The sequence below is a fragment of the Melampsora larici-populina genome, assembly GCF_000204055.1.
Source record: "Melampsora larici-populina 98AG31 unplaced genomic scaffold MELLAscaffold_14, whole genome shotgun sequence".
Classification (NCBI taxonomy): domain Eukaryota; kingdom Fungi; phylum Basidiomycota; class Pucciniomycetes; order Pucciniales; family Melampsoraceae; genus Melampsora; species Melampsora laricis-populina.
In genome coordinates this window covers 658,780-684,251 of record NW_006768778.1, presented here as the reverse complement: position 1 = coordinate 684,251, position 25,472 = coordinate 658,780, and the positions used below count along the sequence as shown (strand labels likewise).

Below are 25,472 nucleotides of genomic sequence, written 5' to 3'. Positions count from 1 at the left end.
TCTTCAAATTAGAATTTGTGTTTGTCTATCCCTACTTGGTCCCTGATACACCACATTGTCCCAGTCTTCATCATCACCAAATTCATAATTGTTAGCTTCCTGCATCAGGTATTCAAAGTTCTGATCTTCTGAAGAGCCACCATTAGATTCTGAAGAACCACTATCAGTGACAGTTTTATCCATTGAGATATTAGGATTTGAAAATCCTGTTGCACTCATATTGTCGAGTGACTCGCGTGAATTGGATGTTGACCTTTGCCTGTGGATCACAGAGAGTGGTGGTGATTGAAATCCAACTGACAAAAATCTTAAATGATTTTGACCAGAGGCTGGAGAATTCCACAACCTCAATGTATGTCTCTCCATTTGATTAGATGGTGTTCCAGGTAATTGCATCTGGACAAAGGGTGGTCTTGATATATTGGAATTTGCCACTCCTTTTGGACTCATATTGTAGAGTGACATGGGTGAACTAGATGCTGACCTCTGCCTTGGGATAAAATAGCAAAGTGTTGATTGAAATACCCCTGAGGAAACTCTGGAACAATGTTGCACAGGGGATGGAGAATTCAATGAACCTGAGGTACGTCTCTGCAGTGGAATAGATGGTGTTCCAGGAGATTGCATCTCAACAGAGGGTGATCTTGACATATTAGACTTCTCCAAACCAGTAGCACTCATATTGCAGAGTGATGGGGGTGCATTAGTAGCTCTGGCATGTTAGAATTCCATGAAGCTGATGTACATCTCTGCAGTGGAATAGATAGTGTCCCAGCTGATTGGATTTCAAACAAGGGTGACCTCTTGTGTCTTTCAACCAAAGTGGGTGTATTTGGCAACCACAAGGTGAGCCTATGCCTTTGAATAGAGTACCCAGGTGATTTGCTCTCCAGGGAGCTTTTTCTGATCAAAGATGAGGACCCTTGGAGTAGTGGAGTAGGTGTCAGTTCTCTCTGAGCTTGTGAGGTGCCTGTTGATTGCATCAGGGCTTGTTGATTGCCTGCTCTTTTTGCCAATAGAGCCTTACATGTAGCCAATTTTCTCTGGTGGGTAGGAGTTGTCACATATTTTGTGAATTCTGCCATTGTTCTGTTGCAACAAAGAGAGTAGCTATAGCAGGTTACTCTATTGGCACCCAAATAGGAGTGAATGACTAAGATGTTGGGGTCAGCAACTCATCTGCAAGGTCATTCACATGCAAAATTCAGCACTGAACTCACACTAGGGAAGCTCCTCAACCATTTCTTGTGATTGATTTTCTCTGATGAAGAAATAAAATAAACACTATTGAGATGCATAACGAGATGCTGATCATGCATCCTCAACATGCAAACAAAGGAAAAGCCTGCCAAAGATTCATTCACTACAGCTGATTCCATATCTGATGTTGATAGTGAGTTATATGCTTTGAACATTATGAGAAATGAAAACTGAGCATTTTTCAAAATGTAAGCAAAGGTGAACACCTTCAAAATGTGATTGAAAGGGTGAGATAAGTTGTAGTACTTAAAGCTCAACAAGAGCTTTACAACACCTAAGAAGGGATAATCTAATATGTGTAATATAGTAGAAGTTGCCTAAAGACTGCCTTCTTCAAAGAAACCAGCACAAGGGCACTTGCTGACCACTTTGTGATAACAGAGAGATAGATAAAGGCACCAGAGAAATATGGCAATACTGTTGTAAGTATTATTCCCAGATTTTAAGTGCAAAAAAAGTCCACAAATTATGTTTATTACTAGAGATACTGTTTTAAGTATTATTCCCAAAGAGACTTATAGTCTTTTAACACACGTAAATAAATTTCTCCTTGCTTTGAAGGGGCAGATTCAAGTGATCTTAGTACAAATATAGTAAATAAATGATGATTTATAACACTGCAACAAAGGTATAAGATGCAGAAAGGGGAACAACAAGCCCAAAATCATCAAGGAGTACTTATATCCACATGTAACAACAATCTCCAATAGTCAACAGCCTCAAAAACCAGCCAAATCCGCCTAAAGAACCCTAAAAACCATATGATGATGCAATGTAATGATGTTGTTACTAATTTATGATGTAAGTTTCACAGCCAAAAGTGATCAATGACGCAATTATTCAATGTACAGCACTTCTTATGATGAATACATGTGATTTTTTCCTTGTAAACTAGCTGCAAACCAATTTTTGAGATTACAAATTTTTTCAGATGGGGTCCAATTTTGGATTACTATAGTGCATCTTGTAGCCCTCGTGATACTTATCATTTATCACACCCATATGACTTACTTCTGATGAGTGATGAGTACGATATTGAGCTGTGAAGTTAAGGTTTATGGTGTTACATGTTGACTTGTGACTGTAAATTCGAGATTCACACCAATTTCTTATTTCCCTTATAACGTTTTTCATACACCTCCGCTACTAATGATTTAAAGTTTTTACATTATGTAATCTACTCTTCTGCTTTGAATGAGTCATTTACCATCACAATCTGACGTCATTTGACATACACAATTAGCTGAAAACCTTCATTTTTGACAAAATTCCCCCATTTTTACCACTTTTCACAGCTTCTACTCTCTTTTCCTTGCTCATGTAATATGACATCATCTTCTATAACCTTAAAAATCCTGGAAAATCTTCTTGGAAACCTTAAATTCCACTATTACCACCATTACATATGTAAACTACATATATAACCCTGGTTTACCATCCTTGAAAAAGTACCTTTCTGCTAATAACTTCTGTTTCTCCTTATCAACCTTCAAGATTAACATTTCTATAGTATAATATAATGTTGTTCTTTCATATTCTAACCTTACTAAACCCACAAACCTAATATCACTACCCTAAAAACCATCTCCAAGCCTTTATACCTATATTTTCAAATTTTTCTTATCTTTTCTTTTTCTGTCTTTTTGTGATAAGTTTGTAAGTAAACTATAATGATCATAAGAATATATTTGAAATGTGATGACATAATTGTAAGCCAATAACTACACATAAGCCTATAAGAGCTTCAATTGATCTGGAAACCCCCATTTTGAATTTCCTGCTACACTGAAGTTTCCTAATAACTTGGTAAAGTAATAATGATTAATTTCCTTGATTGATCCCATAAATAGATCACCACAACATTCAAGGTATCCAAAAACATTCACCCTCTCAAGAATTGACTTACCTCACAATGTTAATGTTCTCAACATATAAAAGAATGCAATCTGTTTGCCTGTGTTTTCAAGAATTGGTATCAGTGGAAAGCATCATCATTGTACATCATGGTTATCTTGTTGTAGGATTGATAATTGTCCCAGGCAAATCTTGCCAGGAGTAAATTCCTGATTACCTTCCCCTGACACACAACCATGTATGAATTGATTGTCATTCTTGGACTTGTTTGTCAACTGATGTGCTAGACACTTGCATCTTTGTCTGTGTTGTTTCAGCTGGATGATCTTTCAAATTTGAATTGACCTGGAATCATGACTTTTGAAAATGCCTAGCAGTTTTGGAACACACAGTGACGGTCCTGATAGATATAATAATTCCCACTCTCCTAACTTAAGGACTGACCTGACCTGATAGATATGCCAACTGTTAGATATAATAATGCTCACTCTCCTATTACTAACTTAAGGACTGAGCTGACCTACAACCCAATGACAACAAAACAAACAAAGTGAACAAAAAGATAATTCTGATGAATCAAAACAAGAAGTTTTGTTTGATATCTACCTGTGACGGTTCAGTAGATGTGAAAGAAAATAACACAAGAATTGAGCTCATTTGATCTATGGTAAGGTAAGACTGAAACATAAAACAATTAGATTGATCATTTCAAGTAAAGAAAAACTAATCATAACAAAACCTTTACATATGTTCTCTTTCCAAAGTTGAAGAAAGAGATTGTAAAATTTTTCTCAGCAAGACTATTATTAGTAAAAATGAGAATCATTTTTGGTTGGGGTAAGTTTTTTTGTCTAATATGTCATCCTTTCTGAATATCCTTTATTTCACACATCTCATCTACTCATTTCTCAGCCAGAAACTTGACTTCTAATTCTTCATTTTATTTAACCCTTTTCCTTTGTTGATTGAACACCAACAACTTTAGTTTCATCTGTTGACTCGCAATATGAACCATAACCACTCCTATAAAAGTGACCCGAGATCCTCAAGCAATGAATTTAATTGGATCAGATGTTGTGTTTGTTGTCAAATAACAAGCTTGAATCATCCTCTGGTGAATTGAACATGCTTATTCTCAACTAGACAGCCGCATCTTTTGTTCTTTTGACTCACAGCCCCCAATCACTAGTCACTGGTTGTAAGAAGAGTGGATCTGCTGGAAGGTTCTTCATTATCTCTTGTATTTCACTAGAAAACTGTTCAAATATTTCACAGCAAGCTTTGATCCAGAGAAGCTTATCAGTTTTGTCTTCAGTGATTGAAACTTTGATGTTTTCTGAATGGTAAGAAAAGAACATTTGACTGATCCAGCCATGGTGATACATCACCAACTTAGCAGTCAAAGTGTATGATGATTGAGTGGCTAATGTGTTTGATTGCTTCAAAGCAGAAGACAAAGATCAAGCTGGTTGATTCAAACATGAGAGGACTTGATGTTGCTGTCTAATCACTGCAGCAAAGTGGTTCCTAAGTGCTTGTGAATTTCTTGTCTACTACTGATACTTGATGATCAAATGCATGGTTTTCAGAAGCACTTGGGAGATCATTGGTGTTGGTAATGTACATCATTGCTAAGCTTCTTGATGAAGTCTTCACATGTTTTAAATTGTGTGTATTGTTGTTTGACCAAGTTGATGTGGCATTTTTTGCAGACAATAGGCTTGTTCAAACATAAAAAAGAAATTTAGAGACAAAAATTGAGAGCACAAAAATGACAACTTTGTTATTAGGGGGTTTCAAGTTTGGATGTTTTTTTGCGTATTTTTTAAAAATTCAGGCAAGTTTTTTGAAAAAAAAAAATATGTGTAAAACCATTGTATTTTTAAATCGGGACACCTAAAAAGGTGTCCCGCTTTAAAATTTCATGCATAATTTACAACAACGGGCAAGTTGTTGTAGCGTAAAAATGTGTAAAAATATTCAACTTGAAACCCCCTATTGCATACAGCCTGTACACGGAGTTTATGAGATGTACAGAGCAAGAGGAAGCAAGTCAGTTTTTATTTGACTCTCAATTTTTGGGGGGTCTCTCAAAGTAGGATTTCAAAATTGAGAGTCAAAAGATTTTAAACTCTCTCGCTAGTGACATTGCTCATTTCGACCTATCACACATGAATACAGTCTAATACAGCATGAGGGCAGTGCAAGGGAAGTGGTAGATATACTGTGACACACTTGGATAGTCAAAAAGGTTCAAAATCTTTTGACTCTCCATTTTAAAATCCTACTTTGAGAGACCCCCCAAAAATTGAGAGTTGAATAAAAATTTGCTCACTTTGTACATCTCATACCCTCCATCTACAGACTGTATGCAATAACCAAGTTGTAAATTTTTTGCTCTCAATTTTTCCCTCTAGATTTCTTTTTCTATATTTGAACAAGTCTAATAGACATCTTCAAGGAATATGTTTACAAAGGGGTTGTGGTAATATGAACTATGATAATATGTATACTATACCAAGTATAGTATAGTATGGTATAGTATAGTCTAGTCTAGTGCCAGCCTTGCATACATTCATCATCAATCATCAATCACCATCTTTTTTTAATTCAAAGTTTAATTTTCTTTCAAAAATCTAATCTCAAAGACAATCAAATCAAACCATCATCAATCAATCACAAAAAAACTCATGAAAGAAAAAAAATCAAACCAAGTTTTTTCTTTTCTTTTTTTTGGGGGGGTTTCAAGATTGATGATGATGATGATATAATATATATGTATGTATGTATATATAAAATACAAGTGTAATCGAATCAAAAACAAAACCAAAGAAAACAAAAAAAAATCAAAAAAACACAAAAACAGATTAATACCTCAAGAACAGAAAAAAGGTAAATAAATGAAATCGTAAGTAAAAAGATCTAAAAAGAGAGAAAGATAGAAAACAGAAGAAAGAAAGAAAGAAAGAAGAAGGAAAGAAAAAAAGTTAATTAATTCTAATCAATTTTTTCATCATCATCATCTTCACCAAGCTCAAACTCTTTCCACCCAACAAATTTCACAACAAAAATCAAAAAAGAGCCAAACAAACAAAACCCCCAATCCAATCCAATCCAATCAATCAAAACATTGACATTTCTCACTATCAATCACTTCATCCGAACAAATCTCAGCAATCGAAGGATCCACACACCCAAAGATCAAAGGCCAAGACCTTTCAAGTGCATGACCAAAGAAAGGAGAAACCGGTCCTTTAGGATTCGAAGCAGGTCCTTGATCAGTTGAACCTTTCCATGTAAACCAAGATCCTTCTGAATGAATCCAATGTTCAAGTGGTGCTTCTAAAATCAATTTCAATTCTTCATACTTCTTATACGAATTATGTAAAATTCGTTTACGTGAAACCATAAATTGTCCAGCATATGATGATAATTGACCGGTGGGTGGACAAAGCTAAAGAGAAAAAAAAATGTCAAGATCATCCAAAAAAGAAAAAAGATCAGATCTAGATTGATGGTTGATACAAAAAAACTTGAAAAAAAAAAGTTTAGTGAAAGAACCAACTTACAGTTTCATGAAACATCACATAAATATCTCTCATCCTTTCATAATTCCCATTCCCAAGTCCATCTTGACCACAAACCGAAGAAAGATAAGGACCAAAAGACAAGAACCCAGTCCGTTTGGAATCAAACAATTCCATCCTAGGTTTCGCAATCCAATGCCAGGTCACCTCAGGTTGCATAAAGACCGTATGATCAGCTAAACCCCAAACTTCAGGTGATCCTAACACTCTTGAGGCTCGATTCGAGATAGGTGAAGGTGAAGATGAATCGATTGAAGCATTATAATGTCTTAAGATATGTGAAAGATACGTTCCTCCTTCTCTTCCGACATTAGGTAATCGAACCACTTCATCGGCTCCAGTGACTTTTAAAATATGTTCTAAATCTCCTTCTGGATCTTTAACATAAACCACTACTCTAGGATGTTGAACTGCAATCGGTAAGACACTACTCACATAACCAATCACACTCGTTAAACTATCTAAGGGTTCATTATAATACGAAAACACTAAATCAATCGATCCAGGTGCTCGACCAGGTCTAGCACCTGTTCTTAATCCGACCACATTATTTCCAAAATCCCCAACATTTTGATTCAAAACCCTTAAGAAAAGTAACACGATCAATGGTCCAAACGAAACTAATCTCAAGGTTCGAATCCAAACAGTTGAAAGCTGTTCAGGATTAGTCGAATATCCATCCCAACTTCTTTCTTCATCTTCTTCATCTTCTTCTTCTTCTGTTGCTTCTTTGTTTTCTTTCATATAACTTTGATTGATCGTACTAGCTGTTGTTGGCAAAGAAGAAGGTGAAGGATCGTTTTGAATAAAACAATCATGAGTGACTACTGGTGATCGAATTCCCACCATATGTCCCACTTCAGGTTCAACAGCCCAAAGTCCTCCTAACGTAAGTAAATAGACTACTACCAATGCCGCTTGTCCAGTCGTCAATCCAACATAAACATGAATCGATGGTGAAATCAATAAACAAAACAAATTTCGAGCTGGTCCTAAGAAAGTGATTGAGAGTGGAGATCGAAGTTTGGAAATCGAAATCACTTCAATGAACCGTTCAGTGACTCTTAATGAAATATAAATGAATAGCCAAGTTGAAGTTCCAGCAGTCAACCTAGGCATCACACCTAATGAACCTAATCCATGAACCGATCTTGAAGCCGAATGAGCCAAAGCAGGTAAAGTGATGGTGATCAAACCAAATGGAGCTACAGTAGCCAAAGCTCTGATCGGACCACGTGATGGGAATGATAATAACCAAGTTTTGAGTGAGACTAATGAGAGAGCTTGAGCTATAGGAGATAAGAGACCTAAGAAGAGTGCAGCCGGTGGACTCGATTGACATAGTAAGATTAATGAAACACCGAATGCTAAGAGTGAAGTCAGGATAAAAGCGTAAGCTGAAGGTTGAAGTGGTGGATGTGAAGTCACTAGAGTCAAAAGAACAGGTGAAGCAAAGACCTATAGTAAGAAAAAAAAACCAAGAATGATTAGATGAAAAAGAATCATGAGAGATGATGAAGCGAAATCATAAGTACCTCTAAAGCTTGCCATACACCTATTCCCACTCTACCAGCCACCTCAGCTTTTGACCAAGAAGCAATAAGACCAAAGAAAGCAGTAGGAAGTGCATAACGAACAGCTTGACGCCAAGTAAGATTTTGTGAAGTTGAAGATGAAGTAGTTGTCAAAAGCTGACGATGAGATTTCTTATCGAAACCTAAATAAATAGCCAACCTGCTCAAGATTGTCAGGGCTAGATACTCTAGAGCAGGAAAGGTAGCTAAAGAAAGATGAGTAAGTCGAGTGGCAAGAATCGAAAGTAAGAGTGAAGAAGCAGTTGAAGTGATTGCCAAAGAGATGAAAAGGATAGTTTTTGTAGTTCGAGTTGAATTTGAATTCAAATTGACAGGAAGAGATGATAAGAATTTAGATATTGAGAATCTAGTTGAATGAGCCAGTTGATGGAACGGAGGTAAAGGTAAAGGTGGAGGTGGTGATAAACGTTTTGAATGAAGATATTGATATGGTTGATTTGAATTCAAGTTGAGATTATTAGAGTTGAATTTTGAACTTGAATTTGAATTGGTATTTGAATGAGAATCAATCTTGTCGTTTGAAGTGAGAATGGTAGTGGTTGTTGTTGATGATGACTTGATGATAATGTTTGAGATTGATTGAGTAGGAGAATGAGAATGAGAATGAGAGTTGGAATGAGAAGTGGATGAATTTGATATTTGAGTGATTGAATCGGCTGTTGAATCAGAAGAAGAAGAAGAAGGTGAATGGTGATGATGATGATGATGATTTGAATATCTTAAAGCTGAAGTTGAAGATGATCTCATTTGGTTTTGGATGGTTTTTGTGGTTTGATGGATAGTTCGATGGTGTCGTTCGTGGTTTGAGTTGGTTTGTTGAAAAAGGGGTTCAAGAAAGTTGAGTGATTAGTGGTAAAGTAGAAATAGTGAATCGAACTTTCAAGAAGAACTCTTCCATCATCTCACTCAACTTCTCAAGTCTCACTTTAAACAAACCGTTCCTTTTAAAATTTAAATTAAACAGTTCAAATTCAAATTTAAATTCAACTTCAACTTTACATAATCTTTCAAAGTGTTTTAATCCCATTAAGGGTGCTAAGTAACCAACTCACTGAACAAAACCAAAAATCATCACTTCTTTAAACTCAAGATGGCACCCGGCGACTATCCGGTGGGACCAGCCCATTCCGTCAACCGAACCGGCGGATACTTTGGAAAAAAACCCTATCGGATAATATCTGACCGGTCTTTATCCGCTGGAGTCGCCAGATCCGGTACTCGACCGGATATCCGTCGGATATCCGGCGTCCAGGCCCAAAAAAATGTCCTAGCTGGCAATTGAACCCAGCCGCATGCAGACCCGGGGCTTTTTTGACCGGTCCGGGTCATAAAAGCAGGTCTCCTTTTTTTTCCCAATAATAATTTGGTATTGGGAACTTTGTCATGACTCATCGCCGCTCAATTATTGTCGAATCGAACTCAATCTGAATCAAACTCAATCCTTGTTGAATCATACTACAAGATTAAACTTAATTCAAATCCACAATTAATCATTTTATCTCCACAACATGTCTTCAGCCCTAGATTCCACTACCAACACAGCCTCCCAAGCCGAAACCTCCGACTTTGGTGATATTTCTTCAACACCAACTGCTCGTATAAGCTGGGTTTGGAAGTACTTTGTAAAGCTACCCAATTCAGGAAAAAACAAGTGTCAATTTGTGATGGCCGATGGAAAAGAATGTGGGAATGAGCTGACTCGCGATCCAAGAGGTAGTACAACGTCTAAGAAGAACCACCTCGAAGTCAAACATTGTATGCGCGATGGCATTTTATCTGATCAAGGGGCCATTGTTGGAGTCAAGAAGGGCAAAACAGGTCATACAGTGAGTTCTTTTATCTTTTGAAAGATTTCATCATTCCATTGCTCACAATATTGATCAACTCACAAATTACAATACAATTTCCAAGAATAAACTCAACATTGCCACCCTCAAGACGCATGTGTGTTATTTTATAGCCGACTGTGATCTCCCGTTTTCAACTGTCAAGAGACCATCATTTCAAAACCTCCTGCAACTATGTAGCCCTCACACAGTGTTACGATCCTCAAGAGACATGTAACTGTTAGTGAAATACCGGGTAGTAGATGTCACAGACACAAGATTAGACTATGTTGTACAAACCACAGTTGTCTTTTCTCTTTCTTCTTCATACGACAATCTGCATAGCTTATTAGACACCCAACCTTGATCCCCGCCGAGAACCCCACACCGAGGCCTTAACATATTGTCGTATCTACAACAAGCGGGCATCAACAGATCAGAGAAACTAGAATCAGAAACTTTAAGAATTGAAATTGAACTCGAATAAGATTAGAAACAACAAGAAGGATAGATTAGATCATATTTAGAAAATCATTGAACTGAAACTTTATACTTGATATTGAACGCACCACTGAAGATTAACACCGAACTACCTCCGCAGAACTCTATCGATCACGTCTCCCTCATACAGATCTCCCTTGCTCGACGACGACGATCCGGATAGTGATCGTGAGGAATCCTTTGTTGACACCAACCAAGCACCACCTGTCACTGAACTTACGGTCGATGAGATGGAGGAAATCCAGCGTCAGTTAACTGAACTCCAGAATTCATTAGCCGGAGAACGTCGCCTTCGAGAACAAGCCGAAGCCCGCAGTAGACAGGCGGAAGAGCGATTAGCCGCTATCGAGTCTTCTCGTAACACTACTTCGCATACCTTCACTAATGCGGGGAATGCAGCACCTCCTACAGTGCCACAACACGAGACGACCCCAAATCCCAAAGGGCCTAAGGTCGCCACGCCCGACAAGTTCGATGGCAATCGAGGTGGCCCAGCTGAAGTCTTTGCCAGCCAAGTCCAACTGTATATGTTGGCACACCCTCATCTATTCCCCACCGACCGTACTAAGGTCGTATTCGCGCTATCATACCTCACGGGTACTGCGAGTTCATGGGCCCAACCGATGATGACAGAGTTACTTGACGACTCCACTGCCCATTTAGTCACGTTTGACCGGTTCGTGCGTAACTTTAAAGCGATGTATTTCGACACCGAAAAGAAGTCGAAGGCGGAGAAGGCATTACGATCCCTTACCCAGAAATCCACTGTCGCAGCGTACACCTATGAGTTTAACTTACACGCTGCTAACACAGGCTGGGAAGTGCCTACACTGATCAGCCAGTTTGAACAAGGCCTGAAACGAGACATAAGAGTAGCTATGGTACTAGTTCAAGATGAGTTCACTTCAGTAGATCAAATAGCCAACCTCGCGATCAAACTGGACAACAAAATCCACGGTACAGCAGACACTTCGACCACTGTATCAACACCAGCTCGAGACCCCAATGCGATGGACATCTCATCTTCGTTTACTCGACTATCCGATGAAGAACGATCTCATCGTTTACGTACTGGTGCTTGTTTCAAATGTGCTGCACGAGGCCACCGTGCCAATGCTTGTCCTGGTAGAACGGGTGATCGTAGAGGAAGAGGAAATGGGGGTTACAGTAGTCGCATTGCTGATTTAGAGGTGAAGCTAGCTGCTTTGAATGATAGTAGGAATGAAGTGAAGGATCGGGCAGAGGGTTCTAGTCGTAGTGATGTTTCAAAAAATGGAGGCGCTCAAGCTTGACGGTTGTGCCTAGCTTGAGCAGTATGGATTTGGGTGCTTCAATAGCTCTAGGAACTAGCACTGTTGTAACTTGCAATACGAGTGACCCACGCTTATTCCTCTCAGTTACCTTTTCCCTGACCCAAAATCCACGCGCCACACCATCGTATTACCCATCAGCCCGCCTCCTGATTGATTCAGGTGCCACCCACAATGTGTTGGGAGAATCATTTGCAAGAAAAGCCGATATCTTACACCTAGGAGTGAGCACTTCACGCGACATCACAGGATTCAATGGTTCAAGATCAAGATCTTCACATGAACTGGACCTCTACCTCGAACGCGACACCCAACCCACCAACTTCATCATCACCGACCTTAAGAATACGTATGACGGTATCCTAGGCATTCCATGGATCCGCGCGAACAGTCACAGGATTGACTGGAGTAGTGGTATCATCACCACAGCTAATGTTTTTGCTGCCTCCACAGTAGTGGAGTCGTCTGGACCATCAAAACCCTCCAAGGATCCCAAGTTGGAACACCCGAGGGACGCTAGGTACCGTGACAAGGGGATGTGTGTTACTGATAACACGTTAACATCCCCGCAGAGTGAGTCTTTTAATCTATTACCTCAATCAGATTCACCCGAAGGTGTTGGCAAGCATGATTCTCTTCTACAACAGCTAGAATCCAGTACGACAAACAACGAATACAACCTCACCGAAGGCACGATTACACACTCTAACCTGTTAACACCCGACATCAAGACTCAAACTGAAGGAGACTGCATTGCGGCTGATGATCCAGCCTCGTCTACGCCGAAACATAACCCTGAAGGTCCACTGGAGGAGCCCACAGGGCACGCAAGGCAACATGACGAGGGGGCGTGTATTGTAAAAAGTACACATAAGCCCCCGCAATGTGAGTTCGACTCGTCTCATCTCAACCCATCCCCCGTATCAGCTGGCAAGCCTTTTCTTTCCCTAAATAACAGTCCCACCGAAATCAGCTCCTTGAAAGCCTCGTGGTCGACTTCTGCTCGTCTAGCAGCCGATGAAAAAAAGAACATACCCACTAAATCAGTGGAAGAGCTAGTACCAACAGCTTATCATCGGTATATCCGCATGTTTCAGAAATCCAATGCTCAATGCCTACCACCTCGAAGAAAATATGACTTCAAAGTAGAGCTGGTAGAAGGAGCGCAACCTCAAGCTAGCAGGATAATACCATTATCCCCAGCTGAAACTCAGACTTTAGACAAAATGATAAACACTGGCCTGGCAAATGGTACTATCAGACGTACAACCTCACCCTGGGCAGCTCCGGTGCTCTTCACCGGGAAAAAAGATGGAAATCTAAGACCCTGCTTCGACTACCGTAAACTGAACGCCGTGACGGTTAAGAACAAATATCCGCTGCCCTTAACCATGGATCTGGTGGACAGTCTCCTCGACGCTGACAAGTACACCAAACTGGACTTACGGAATGCATACGGTAACCTACGAGTAGCTGAAGGAGACGAGGATAAACTCGCCTTCATCTGCAGAGCAGGTCAGTTTGCCCCCCTGACAATGCCTTTTGGACCAACGGGAGCTCCTGGATACTTCCAGTATTTCATGCAAGACATACTGCTCCAACATATTGGAAAAGACGCGGCTGCCTTTTTAGACGATATTATGATCTATACAAAAAAGGGGGTGCGGCACGAAAATGTTGTATTACAGATACTAGAGATCCTTGATAAACACCAACTATGGCTTAAACCAGAGAAGTGCGAATTCTCAAAATCAGAAGTCGAGTACTTAGGCCTGGTCATATCACGCAACAAGATCAAGATGGATCCTACTAAAGTAAGAGCCGTATCCGAGTGGCCAGCCCCAAGAAACGTCACCGAGCTCCAACGATTCATTGGATTTGCAAATTTTTATCGAAGATTCATCAGCCATTTCTCACAGACAACCAGACCCCTGCATAATCTGACACGCCATAAAACGCCTTACTTATGGGATGACGAGTGCAAGAAATCATTTGAAGAATTGAAGAATGCTTTCACGTCAGCACCGGTTTTGAAGATTGCAAATCCGTACAAACCTTTTGTACTGGAATGTGACTGTTCCGATTTTGCAATTGGCGCCGTACTATCCCAAATCAGCGAGGACGACAATGAACTACATCCAGTTGCATACTTATCCAGATCATTGGCACAGGCGGAACGGAATTATGAAATATTTGATAAGGAACTCCTTGCTATTGTGGCGTCTTTTAAAGAGTGGAGGCACTACTTAGAAGGAAACCCGAATAGATTGGACATCATAGTATATACAGACCACCGCAATCTTGAATCATTCATGACTACCAAACAATTAACCCGACGCCAAGCTAGATGGGCCGAGACTCTAGGATGCTTTGATTTTCAAATTAAATTCCGCCCAGGACAACAAGCCGCTAAACCAGATGCACTGTCAAGAAGACCAGACCTAGCGCCAACTCATGACGAAAAATTAACTTTTGGTCAACTGCTTAGACCGGAAAACATCACACCCAACACTTTTCAACCCGAGGTTGCAAGTATTGAATCTTGTTTTGAGAACGAGGAGATTGAACTACCAGATGCAGAGCATTGGTTCGAAGTAGATGTCTTGGGAGTAAACAATGAGACACCAACCGACCCCATCCTCAACGACGAAGATATCATAGGCCTAATCAGAAAGACTACTAATGATGATCCAAGACTGAAGGAACTTATACAAGCAATTTCCAATCCCATATCTACAGCAATACGTCAAAAAACGGCCAACTATAGAGTACATGATGGAATAGTGTATAATCAAGGGCGAATCGAAGTGCCAAACAACAACGAGATCAAACGCCAAATCCTACGCAGTCGCCACGATAGTCTACTAGCGGGACACCCGGGCAGGGCGAAGACACTTAGTTTAGTGAAGAGAAGCTTCACGTGGCCAAGCCAGAAAGCGTACACAAACAAATATGTAGATGGATGTGATTCTTGCCTACGAAACAAATCAAGTACTCAAAAGCCATTTGGATCTCTCGAGCCTCTACCAGTACCAGCGGGACCATGGGTCGACATCAGCTACGATTTGATTACCGGACTGCCACTTTCCAACGGAAAAGACAGTATACTCACAGTAGTCGATCGCCTCACGAAAATGAGCCATTTTATTCCATGCAACGAATCCATGACAGCAGAAACATTAGCAGACTTAATGGTGAAATTCGTATGGAAATTACATGGCACCCCCAGAACTATCACATCGGATAGAGGGAGCATCTTCATTTCTCAGATCACAAAGGAACTGGATAAGAGACTAGGCATTCGATTACAACCTTCCACAGCATACCACCCGCGCACCGATGGTCAGTCCGAAATTGTCAACAAAGTTGTAGAGCAGTACCTTCGACACTTTGTCAACTACCGACAGGACAACTGGGAGACTCTCTTACCAATCGCCGAATTCTCGTACAATAACAAGGACCACGCTTCGACAGGAGTCTCGCCGTTCAAAGCAAACTATGGGTATAATCCTAGTTTCAGTGGTATCCCCTCCGCAGAACAATGTATACCTTCAGTAGAGAAAAGACTGACAGAACTAATCAATGTACAATCGGAACTGACTGAGTGTTTGAAGACAGCACAGGAAGAGATGAAAATTCAGTTCGACAAGGGCATCCGCTCAACCCCCGATTGGAAGATTGGCGACCAGGTTTGGCTCAACAACAAGAACCTTTCGACGACAAGGCCTAGTCCTAAATTAGATCATAAGTGGATGGGTCCTTTTAACATCTCCAAGAAAATATCAAGATCCGCATATGAGCTGACTTTACCTACGTCAATGAGGGGTATACACCCAGTATTCCATGTCTCTCTACTTAGGAAACACGAAACAGACGGTATTGAAGGTCGTCAGGAATCCGAACCGCAGCCAACAATCATGGAAGGAAATGAAGAATGGGAAGTATTAGAAATATTAGACTGTAGAAAAAGGTATAGGAAGAAGGAATATTTAGTCAGCTGGAAAGGGTTTGGAACTGAACACAATTCATGGGAACCTGAGGAAAATTTATCAAATAGCAAAGATTTAGTGAATGAATTCAACATCAAATTCCCAAATGCAGCAAGTAAATACAAAAGGACAAGGAGAAAATGAGAGAGGGCAAGCTTTTTCCCACTGGGTTTTTTAACGCTGCCCGTGGAAGGAACGCAGAACTTGCAAGAGGGAGTTTGGGCGTAAAAAGGGGGATAATGTTACGATCCTCAAGAGACATGTAACTGTTAGTGAAATACCGGGTAGTAGATGTCACAGACACGAGATTAGACTATGTTGTACAAACCACAGTTGTCTTTTCTCTTTCTTCTTCATACGACAATCTGCATAGCTTATTAGACACCCAACCTTGATCCCCGCCGAGAACCCCACACCGAGGCCTTAACACACAGCTGGTATGCTTGTCAAACGGACTGCCACCGCTAATCATATGCGCTGGATTTATTATCACTACGAGGATTTCATCAAGAAGCTCTACTTTGGACCTTGCAAATCAATCGCAATCACTCAAGATGCTTGGACATTGCCAAACAACGTCCCTTTCATGTCTCTAACCGGTCACTTTATCAATGACAATTGGGAACTCGTGGCTGTTACTCTAGGTATTGCTGAAATCAAAGGTACGTGTTTCATCCCTTTTTAATGAAAGATCACAATGTGACTGATGTGATCTTGCAGGTGCCCACGATTCACACAACTTTGCTAACATCATCATTGACTACTTGAAGAAGTACGATGTATCGAGCAAGTTGAGCGCAATGACCACGGACAACATCAGTACGAACGCTGCAATTGGTCGAGTCCTTGCATCAACAGACGGAATGAACTTTGATCATAAGACTCAGGTTCATGGGTGTGTAGCTCACGTAATCAACCTTGCTGCCAAAGAAGGCTTAAAGGTATTTGGTGAAATCATTGAAGACGACATTGACAAGGCTGAACCACCATCGAACATACATTCTCTTGTCAACCCACCCGATGTGACTCAAGTTAATCTCAAGACAATCTACAATCAATGCCATGGACTAGTGACGTGTACCCGGTCTAGCCCTCAACGTGCTCAAGCTTTTGCCAACATTGTCAATATGAGACGTAACTTGGCTCTAGCAATGGCTTCTGCAGCTGCCTCAAACACTTCCACCAACACTGCAAGTGCTTCGACCCCTGCCACCCCTCTTACCGCTGCGGAGAAAGAGGCTGCTGAAAAACTGGCTACCGAGAAAGAAGCTGTTGACTACATGTCGAAAGATCCAACTATCAACCACGTGGAGCCAGCTCAAAGACAACCTACTAACACCGCAAATCAACTGGTTGTTGATGTTCCAACAAGATGGAACTCTTCTTTTCATATGTTTCGAAGACTTCTGCGACTCCAAGATTTGTGTGACGAGTTCTGCAAGGGCCAAGACTTTCAAAAGTTTGCTCTGTCACCTACTGAGTGGAAATACGTCAAACAGATGTGCGATTTCTTGGAACCGCTCAGTGAAGCCACCGAGATACTTTGTAAATCAAAGTTCCCAACCATGCATCACATAGTTCCAATCTATATTGCAGTCTTAAAAGGACTCAAAGACGTAAGTGTTTTCTTTTAAACTCACGTGTACTTTTCAATTTGCTAATCTGAATGATCGTACACATAGGTGACTGGCAAATATGATTTCGATCAATTAAGGCCTGCTGCAAACAAGATGATAGCTAAACTTGAAGATTACTTCAAGAAAGTGCTTTCCAAACCTGCACCAATCTGTGCCACCATCCTGGATCCACGTCTCAAGTTACAGTATTTTCAAGTGAGTTCCTTTCTACTCTTTCCTCAACTTTGTACTGATCATCATTTGTATTGAAAAAGGAACGAGCAATGATCTTTCACAAGTATGGTGTGGACGTTTTGGATTTTAGGTCAATGTTTGAACTAGAAGCCATAAGATTTGAAACCGATGCACCAATTCCCAAATCGAATGCTAGCAAAAAATCGTCAACTGCCGCAACATCTACTTCTCAATATTTTGAAGATGCAATTTTTGGCACCCGAGACGAACCACAACAGCATTCAATCCAAAACGAGATCACTCAGTACCTTGGTGATAAGCTCAAAAGCCGTGACCAAAATGTATTGAATTTTTGGAAAGATCGAGTAGCCATCTATCCTGGTTTGGCTAACATGGCGATGGAGTTTCTGGAAATCCCAGCAACTAGCTGTCCATCAGAAGGGCAATTTAATAAGACCAAGAGAATCTTGGGGCCTCAGCGTAGTAACCTCTCAAGTCTACATGTTGAGACTCTTTTATGTGTAAAAGATTGGCAACAAACTTTTGGACCTTTGAAACTTCCTTCTGTTATTGAGCTTGATGGTGAAGAAGATTAAATAGTATTTAATTTTCTAATCCCCCGACCTTTTTTCTATTTTTTGTTATCTACAACCTATGAATACAAGCCTGAAAACATGAAATAACCGCCACTTTTTTTCTATTTTTTGTTATCTACAACCTATGAATACAAGCCTGAAAACATGAAATAACCGCCACTTTTTTTCTATTTTTTGTTATCTACAACCTATGAATACAAGCCTGAAAACATGAAATAACCGCCGGATATCCGGCGGTACACAGCTTTTTCTCAATCCTTCATCCGACAACCGGACCGGCCGGATTATCCGGCAGCCGGATAGCTCCAAGCGCCTATTCGACAACCGGAACCGGCGGATGTTCCGACGGACATCCAACGGATATCCGCCGCCGGGTGCCATCTTGACTTTAAACCTTGATCCAAGTTCATTAGGGCCCGTTCGGTACGATCCGACATACGTATATTGTGAAATACTACATCGAAGCATTACACCACCGGGCAGCCTTTGAGCGAAAAAGCGCTGCCAGAGTGCGATCAAGGGCTATGTGAATTTCACCAAGCAATCGACTTGAAATGCAGATGAAACTCGCCAACGTTGAAAGCTTTGCAAGCTTGAATTGCATCGATGCAATGTCACAAACGGCAGCAGTAAGACCACGCTGCCATCAGGTCGCAAACCGTGGCTAACAGATCCACGTTTGCCACATCAATCGCCGTGTGATTTCCACATCAGCTCTGGCCACAATGAGATCACCTCATGAGGACCTCATCGTAGCCACAGTGCAGACTTCCTCATGACCGCACGAATACTCCACTCAAGATCACATTGCAAACAAGATGGAGTGTAATAGGGGGTTTCAAGTTGACTTTTTTTACGTATTTTTACGCTACAACAACTTGCCCGTTGTTGCAAAATATGCGTAATTATTTATAAAGGGGGACACCTTTATTTGGTGTCCCTATTTAGAAATATGTTGGTTTTATGCATATTTTTTTTCCAAAAAACTTGCCCAAATTTTTAAAAAATAAGCAAAAAAATCTCAACTTGAAACCCCCTAATGAAGCATCTGTGTACTGCGCAGTTGACCGTTGTTCCAGAGCTTGCGTCACGATATGATGTCATTCATGAGATCAATCAATTTTTTGTTATAAAAACCGTTTGAACTTCAACCTCTCAATGAGATCAAAAACCTCTCATTCATCATTGATATTAAACATCCTTCACACTTCTTTCTTTATATCAAACATTCTTCACACTTCTTTCTTTATATCAAACATCCTTTACTATTGGTAGATCATCTTGGTGATTATCGACTTGTTTTAACAATGTTCTTCAATCTTTTCCATGAATTGTTCTCACGTCAAGATTGGTTAACCTATAATCTTGAGTCTTATATCTTCTTATATTCTAGGCTTCTTTCAATCACTTGAACTACATAGCTTGAACTCTGTCATCTTGACTATGTATCAACCAGTTTAGTGTCAGTTAAATGTTTGTTCAACCACTCATCTATCACATATCCAGTCAATCGACTCTTTTATATCTTGTTTACTCACACTTTTTTGCATATCAACAAGGGATTTAGGAACAAGACATCTGAGGCAACATTGATTGAACTAATTGTAGAACGGTAGCAGAGAGTTATATCTAATTAAAAAGATGTTATACATATCACTTCAAGTGTGTTTGATTCTGTCATGATCTCCTGAGGGAGTAATTTGTTTTTGTCATCCAAGTTTGTATCCTGCTTAGCCCATGCTCCTGATTGATCCGATTTGGATTGGTCAGGAGATTTTTTTTGATCCTCTTGTAAGCCGAGCAATGTCGCAATCACGCGAAGCCCACATAAATGCTATGTGGTAGCCTGTTGGAGTACGCCCACGTGGTGGAATGCAACGGCGCGGCCAGCAGAATGGAAGGTGAATGCCATGAAGCAAATTGGCCACATTGCCAGTTGTAAACAGTCGACGCAGTGAAGCGCTGTGGGTTTCACAGCACTACCACGTGGGCGGTACTGTGAAACCCATGTTGTTCATGGATTGTGGTCGCGACATGAGTCGCCTCTTGTGAATGCCGCGTGAACCACCATAGGGCCAAATGGAGATGTGGAATTCACACCGCGACTGCCCCGTGGTGTAGGGGGGCTCAAGTCAAAATATTTTACTACTTTTATCATAATTTTTTTTTCCCAATTGCATAAAATTTACGCAAAATTACTACAATCTTTGATAACCGATTTGATTGATTTTCCCAACTCAGAAAAAGTGGGTTTATTGTATCACGATAAGAAAAGGAGATATCTTCGCTTCAATATCAAGTATAGTTCTTTGCCATCAATAGTTTGTTTGCTACCATGACATTGACAAGTCCTCTAGAAATATCGATCGTTTTGTTTGAAAATTATTGGTGATTGACCTTCAAGGGGGATTTTTATCATGAACATAAAAAAAAATCTTACCTTCACGTTGACATTAATTTGATTTCAGACTGGTTTGGATGTCATTTGGAGTTTGAATTTAATCCCCATTCGGCGCAATGGCTTCTCCTGAGTCAGCATTTTCCATATCTGCGCTTGCGAGGATCAAATGTCTGTTATGAGTTATCGCGCCGACTCTAGCTTCTCTATCTGTGATTGCCATTGTCATCTTCGTATGACAAGAAAGCTGTTTGTCCTGGCGGCGGTAGTGAATTGAAGGGATATGTGGGATGGGATATAATTGAAAAGTATGGATGTAACAGAATGTTGTAATAGGTAAATTTCGGGTCTTCTCTCGATGGGTAATTATTGAGGATTGATAAGTTGATAAAGATGAAGTGGATGGAGGCATATGGGATGAAATAATCTTGTTATTTGCTCTCACAGGCTTTTTAGGATTACTCAACAATTGAGATCATCTTTGGAGTGCAAGAGGGTCTTTCTGGATGTAATAACAGATGGCTCTGTGCGGAATTGCGATTTCGCCATAGGGCAAAGCTGTTTGTGGTATCGTAAGTATTAGATTAATGTAGTGTCAAATGCGCTCCTTTGGCCGCATCACTGAGTGATCGTGAACAACACATCCTCCCGCATGCCTACTCTGGATAACTAACATGATTCACATGAAGGAATAAGAAAAAAGTATGTACCCCAGAGGAAGAGAAGTTTATTCTGTACAAGAAAAGATATACATGAAAAATGTGAAAAGGGTTTGGTGTTATACACTGCTTTTGAAGATCCCAAGATCAAATTCTGATGATACTATGGCGAAAAGCTATAAAAACCCAATTAGAAACTGAAGCGATAACGGTGAGTCTCAATGAAAGACTTACTAACAAGTTCAAATAACTTTTTTTGGTTTAAATTCCTCCATTGCTTCGTTCAACCGATGGGGATTTGATTTGTTCTGCAGTACCGTTTTGTAGAAATAATCGATCGGCGTTTGTTTGTCTTCTCACAGAGATAACATGTGCAAAGTATGCAACAGGGAGCGATCTGTGATAGATTATGATGGAAAGTGTAAATTTGGGTTCAAGGTGAGGACGCAAAGGAAGTTGTTTGAAAGACTTACGCGTAGATGAATTTGCGGGGGATGACAGTAGCAAACATGTTTGGTTTGAATTTGTAAAAAGTGAAGAGTAATTTGGTTGAGGAAAAGAAGTGAAATGAAGTATAGGTAGTAAGAAGGGTTTGGTAAAGGTATAGAAGACTGATAAAGTAAGTGAGATATGTATGTTGTTGGGAAGGAAAGAAAATAGGAAAGGAAGTGAAGGTTTATATAGTCTTTCAAAAGACACTAATTGCATATACGAAACCTTTTTTCACTGTGTTACAATCTGTTACAATTCATGTCCCTTGCAAGAAAAAAAATCCAAGACGACAGTAACTAGTCTCACCGAAAAGAGTAAGATAAGACAAATTTATGACTGGTTTAGTCATTCAATTTGAACCGGATTTGAACGTGAACCGAACTTTCCAAAAGAACTCTTCGACTGCTTTACTCAAGAATTATAGAAGTTCTTTACCAACGTTGAGCTTTCAACTTCTTTGATGACCAATTTGATCAGTTTTTCAGTTGGTTTAATTTGGTTAGATTTCTCTTCCGAGTGGAAGCATATCCACCTCTTTCGACATCTGACTACCGGAGGCAACGAGTTCACGACTGATGTTTACACCAGGGGGTAAACTTCCTCGGCCTCGGATGGTTCTGGAAACCTGTCTAGGCATTTCGACGAGATCACGGTGAAGAGACGGTTCCAGCCACGAAAATTGTGAAAACAGTGGCTGGAACCTGCCCTACACTGGTCAAGGTGCAAAACACCAACACGTGTGTTTGTCACGCTGAGACGAAACGAGCCATCCCCGTCAACCATCCCGATGTCAAAGACCGGAATCGTGACAGACACCTTTGATAGACACCGCGTTTCCCGTCGCAGCTCACTTGTGATCTCATCCGGAAACATGTGAAACAATTTGAACGCAGTCCCTGCTGTCCCATGTCTGAGTGATTCCTTTACAGGTTATTACTATGTAATTGTTCCAATTCTCCACCTGATTGAATTAATGCTTCTGGTACATCTTCAATTGTTGATTGGCTTTCTTCTGGTGATGAATGTCCAAAATCAATTGCAAATTTCTTGTGTGGGTCTGGTATAATTAAGAGAAAGTTCAGATCTTCACCTCTAAACAAGACAGAAAAAAAGATACAAAAACAATTGAATCAGAAATGATCTTGACTAGAGGTAAGGATTTGATCAATGTGTGTTTTAATCTCAAGGGGAGGACAGACCAGGTAAATCAAGTCTAACTAAAACCAATTCAGTTGAATTATAGAAGGAGAAGGCCATTCTTCAGCTAAAGTTTGTGGATCACCAAGTTCACCAAGTCTGACCAGTTGAAGATAACTAATTTGAGCAAACCTCATTGAAGCTTGTGTCAAATACTTGTGCTTGAAAATGCCTAAGGCTCACTGTCAACTGCACTCAAAATCATGTACCAGGTCCCTACATCCTTTGGATAATGTCCACAATGAATTAAGTGGCATCATGCACACATCAGCTATTTGCAAGGGCCTGTATCTCATCCTCTTCACCAATAATAACACATCTTACCAACATATCATCAGTCTGAAATGTAAGGAAAAGGATGAAGTTCATGGTGCTATTAGTACTTATATTTCCCTTCTTGAACATCATAAATTGGAACATCTTAGCTTTGATACTGGTAGAGAATCAGCAGCAAATCATTCCTCATCAATTATTGCTACCCACAGCTGTACTTATGTGAGTCATAAGTGGGAAGCAGAGGGATCCTGGTATTCATCTGCCTGTATTCTGTATTCCTGAAGCATTGTCATTATTATGACATGGCATAATAAATCCAGGAGGTGAATCTGGATTTGAGGATATAAATGTCTTACTCACCTATTGTCAACAAGAAGGAATCTACTTGTGGGTCACCACAGCTTACACTCCTGAAGAGAATGGAGTTTTGGAGTGCTCCATGAGAATTGTTGTGTCAGAAGCAAGAGCCATGCTAATTGAATCCAACTTAACCATCCACCAAGGCCATTAAAATGCAGTGTTCCTAGCCAATTGGACCACAACAAATACACTTCCAAAGAGCAAAACACCTTTCAAACTTTGGTACAAAAGAAAGCCTGACATTTTGCACATCAAAGCTTTTGGACGCCTCACTTACATATTGATTTGTAAACCTGAGTGAGATGGTAAATATGTGCAAACATCAGAACATGGGATCTTAGTTGGTCATACAGAGCATAATCAAAACAATGTGGTGTTTTTGATGACAGACTGAAGATCATCATAACACATGATGCCACATTCAGGTAAGATATCTATCCATTCACATGCTTGCCCATTTTTGACATTTCTCACCTTACTGCCAAAAATGAAGAAAACACTGAACTTCCATTTGTGGTAGCATGTACTCCCATACCGGACAATGATGATATTATGGAAGTCATTGATCCCATTGACACCTCCTTTGGACTTTTGTGTGCCTTGCTAAACTGATCATGTGACATTTTGATATTGAACAACACTAACACAGCCTCCATCCAAAGGTTCCAGGGACGGAAACCACTATTTACCGCCCGGAATGAAAAAACCCGACGCCCCCTTTTTTGGGGGTAATACCCGCGAATACCCGTGCAGTACTGAACCTTTTTGCCCTAGATGAGGCCCCGGCGGGCAGTACAGGGGGCGATTTTTGCGGGCGGTGTTGCCCCCAATTAACAAACCGGGCAGTTCTGAAGCATCAACTGCCCTCCCACCCAGCTGATATCAAACTTAGCCAGCTCCTTCATCCCAATCCGGCCATCCATCAAGCTAACCCATCAAATCACGAACACCACACCAACCGAACTAACCACCACGAAACCAACCACCAAGCCTCTTGCCCTGTATGCAGGGCAACCAACATCGAATTGAGGCAAATCAACAAGGGAAGTTGATTTGCCTCATGATGGTCAGTCCCCTCTCCCTGTTGAACACAATCTCCTTCTCCCTTCACTGATAGTCACTCTTTTTGACTTCTATCTACAGCCATTCCCCCATTTCAGATTCCATTCCTACAACTTTTCCTCTGTTTTATCGTTGTTAAGCCGAATGTCTAAGCAGAAGCGAAACGATTTTGCGTCAACGGCCTCAACCCCGTTCAGCTCAAGCCAATCAGATCCAACACGGTCCAATCCTCTCTATCAACCTTCACAAATGCCACCCCAACTTTGGTTCCCCATCCCAAATCCCTTCTTATTTGCCAACCCAGCCGGACACCCAATTGTTTCTCAACTTTCCACCGAACAGCTATCACAACAACCCTTGATTCCGAATCCACTCTATAGTGGACTCTCGATTCCAAACCCTGGCGTTCAAACCTCTTCAAACTCCACCGTTCCAACTTCTTTACCTCCTAATCGCAATGAACACAACCACAGTTTGCCTGTTCCTTCAAGTACTCACACCACCGGTATGTACGATGTTTTAGTTGTGGGTTAGTAATTTCACTGACCTGTTCTGGCCTTATCAACCGTCTGGATCACAGAGAATGCCGATCAAGACGAAACAAGTTTAGATCTAGAGGATTTTGAGACCGAGCGAGACACAGATTGGCCCCCTATTGGTAAGATTGACCAACTCTGGAATCATACTCAATTGATATGA

The 25,472-nt window shown here is 40.5% G+C and overlaps 4 protein-coding genes across 4 annotated transcripts; 1 reads left to right on the top strand and 3 right to left on the bottom strand.

Annotated features, from left to right (window-relative positions):
- Positions 1-3: 3 nt before the first annotated feature.
- Positions 4-681, bottom strand: MELLADRAFT_62373 (uncharacterized protein; the record flags this gene model as incomplete). Its single annotated transcript, XM_007408876.1, has 1 exon — positions 4-681. One exon carries the CDS (start codon positions 679-681, stop codon positions 4-6), a length of 678 nt encoding a protein of 225 aa, XP_007408938.1.
- A 5,551-nt stretch (positions 682-6,232) lies between these two features.
- On the bottom strand, positions 6,233-6,818 carry MELLADRAFT_35443 (uncharacterized protein; the record flags this gene model as incomplete). The annotated part of the gene is made up of 2 exons (XM_007408875.1): positions 6,233-6,568; positions 6,684-6,818. The coding sequence occupies 2 exons, from the start codon at positions 6,816-6,818 to the stop codon at positions 6,233-6,235; spliced, it is 471 nt and encodes a 156-aa protein (XP_007408937.1).
- A 14,544-nt stretch (positions 6,819-21,362) lies between these two features.
- Positions 21,363-22,028, bottom strand: MELLADRAFT_71629 (uncharacterized protein; the record flags this gene model as incomplete). Its single annotated transcript, XM_007408874.1, has 3 exons — positions 21,363-21,562; positions 21,621-21,783; positions 21,860-22,028. Coding segments are annotated over 2 exons (283 nt in total), but the record flags the coding sequence as incomplete, so codon positions are not given.
- Positions 22,029-24,774: 2,746 nt separating this feature from the next.
- MELLADRAFT_62371 (uncharacterized protein) lies at positions 24,775-25,472 on the top strand (the record flags this gene model as incomplete). The annotated part of the gene is made up of 3 exons (XM_007409057.1): positions 24,775-24,777; positions 24,855-25,278; positions 25,354-25,472. The coding sequence occupies 3 exons, from the start codon at positions 24,775-24,777 to the stop codon at positions 25,470-25,472; spliced, it is 546 nt and encodes a 181-aa protein (XP_007409119.1).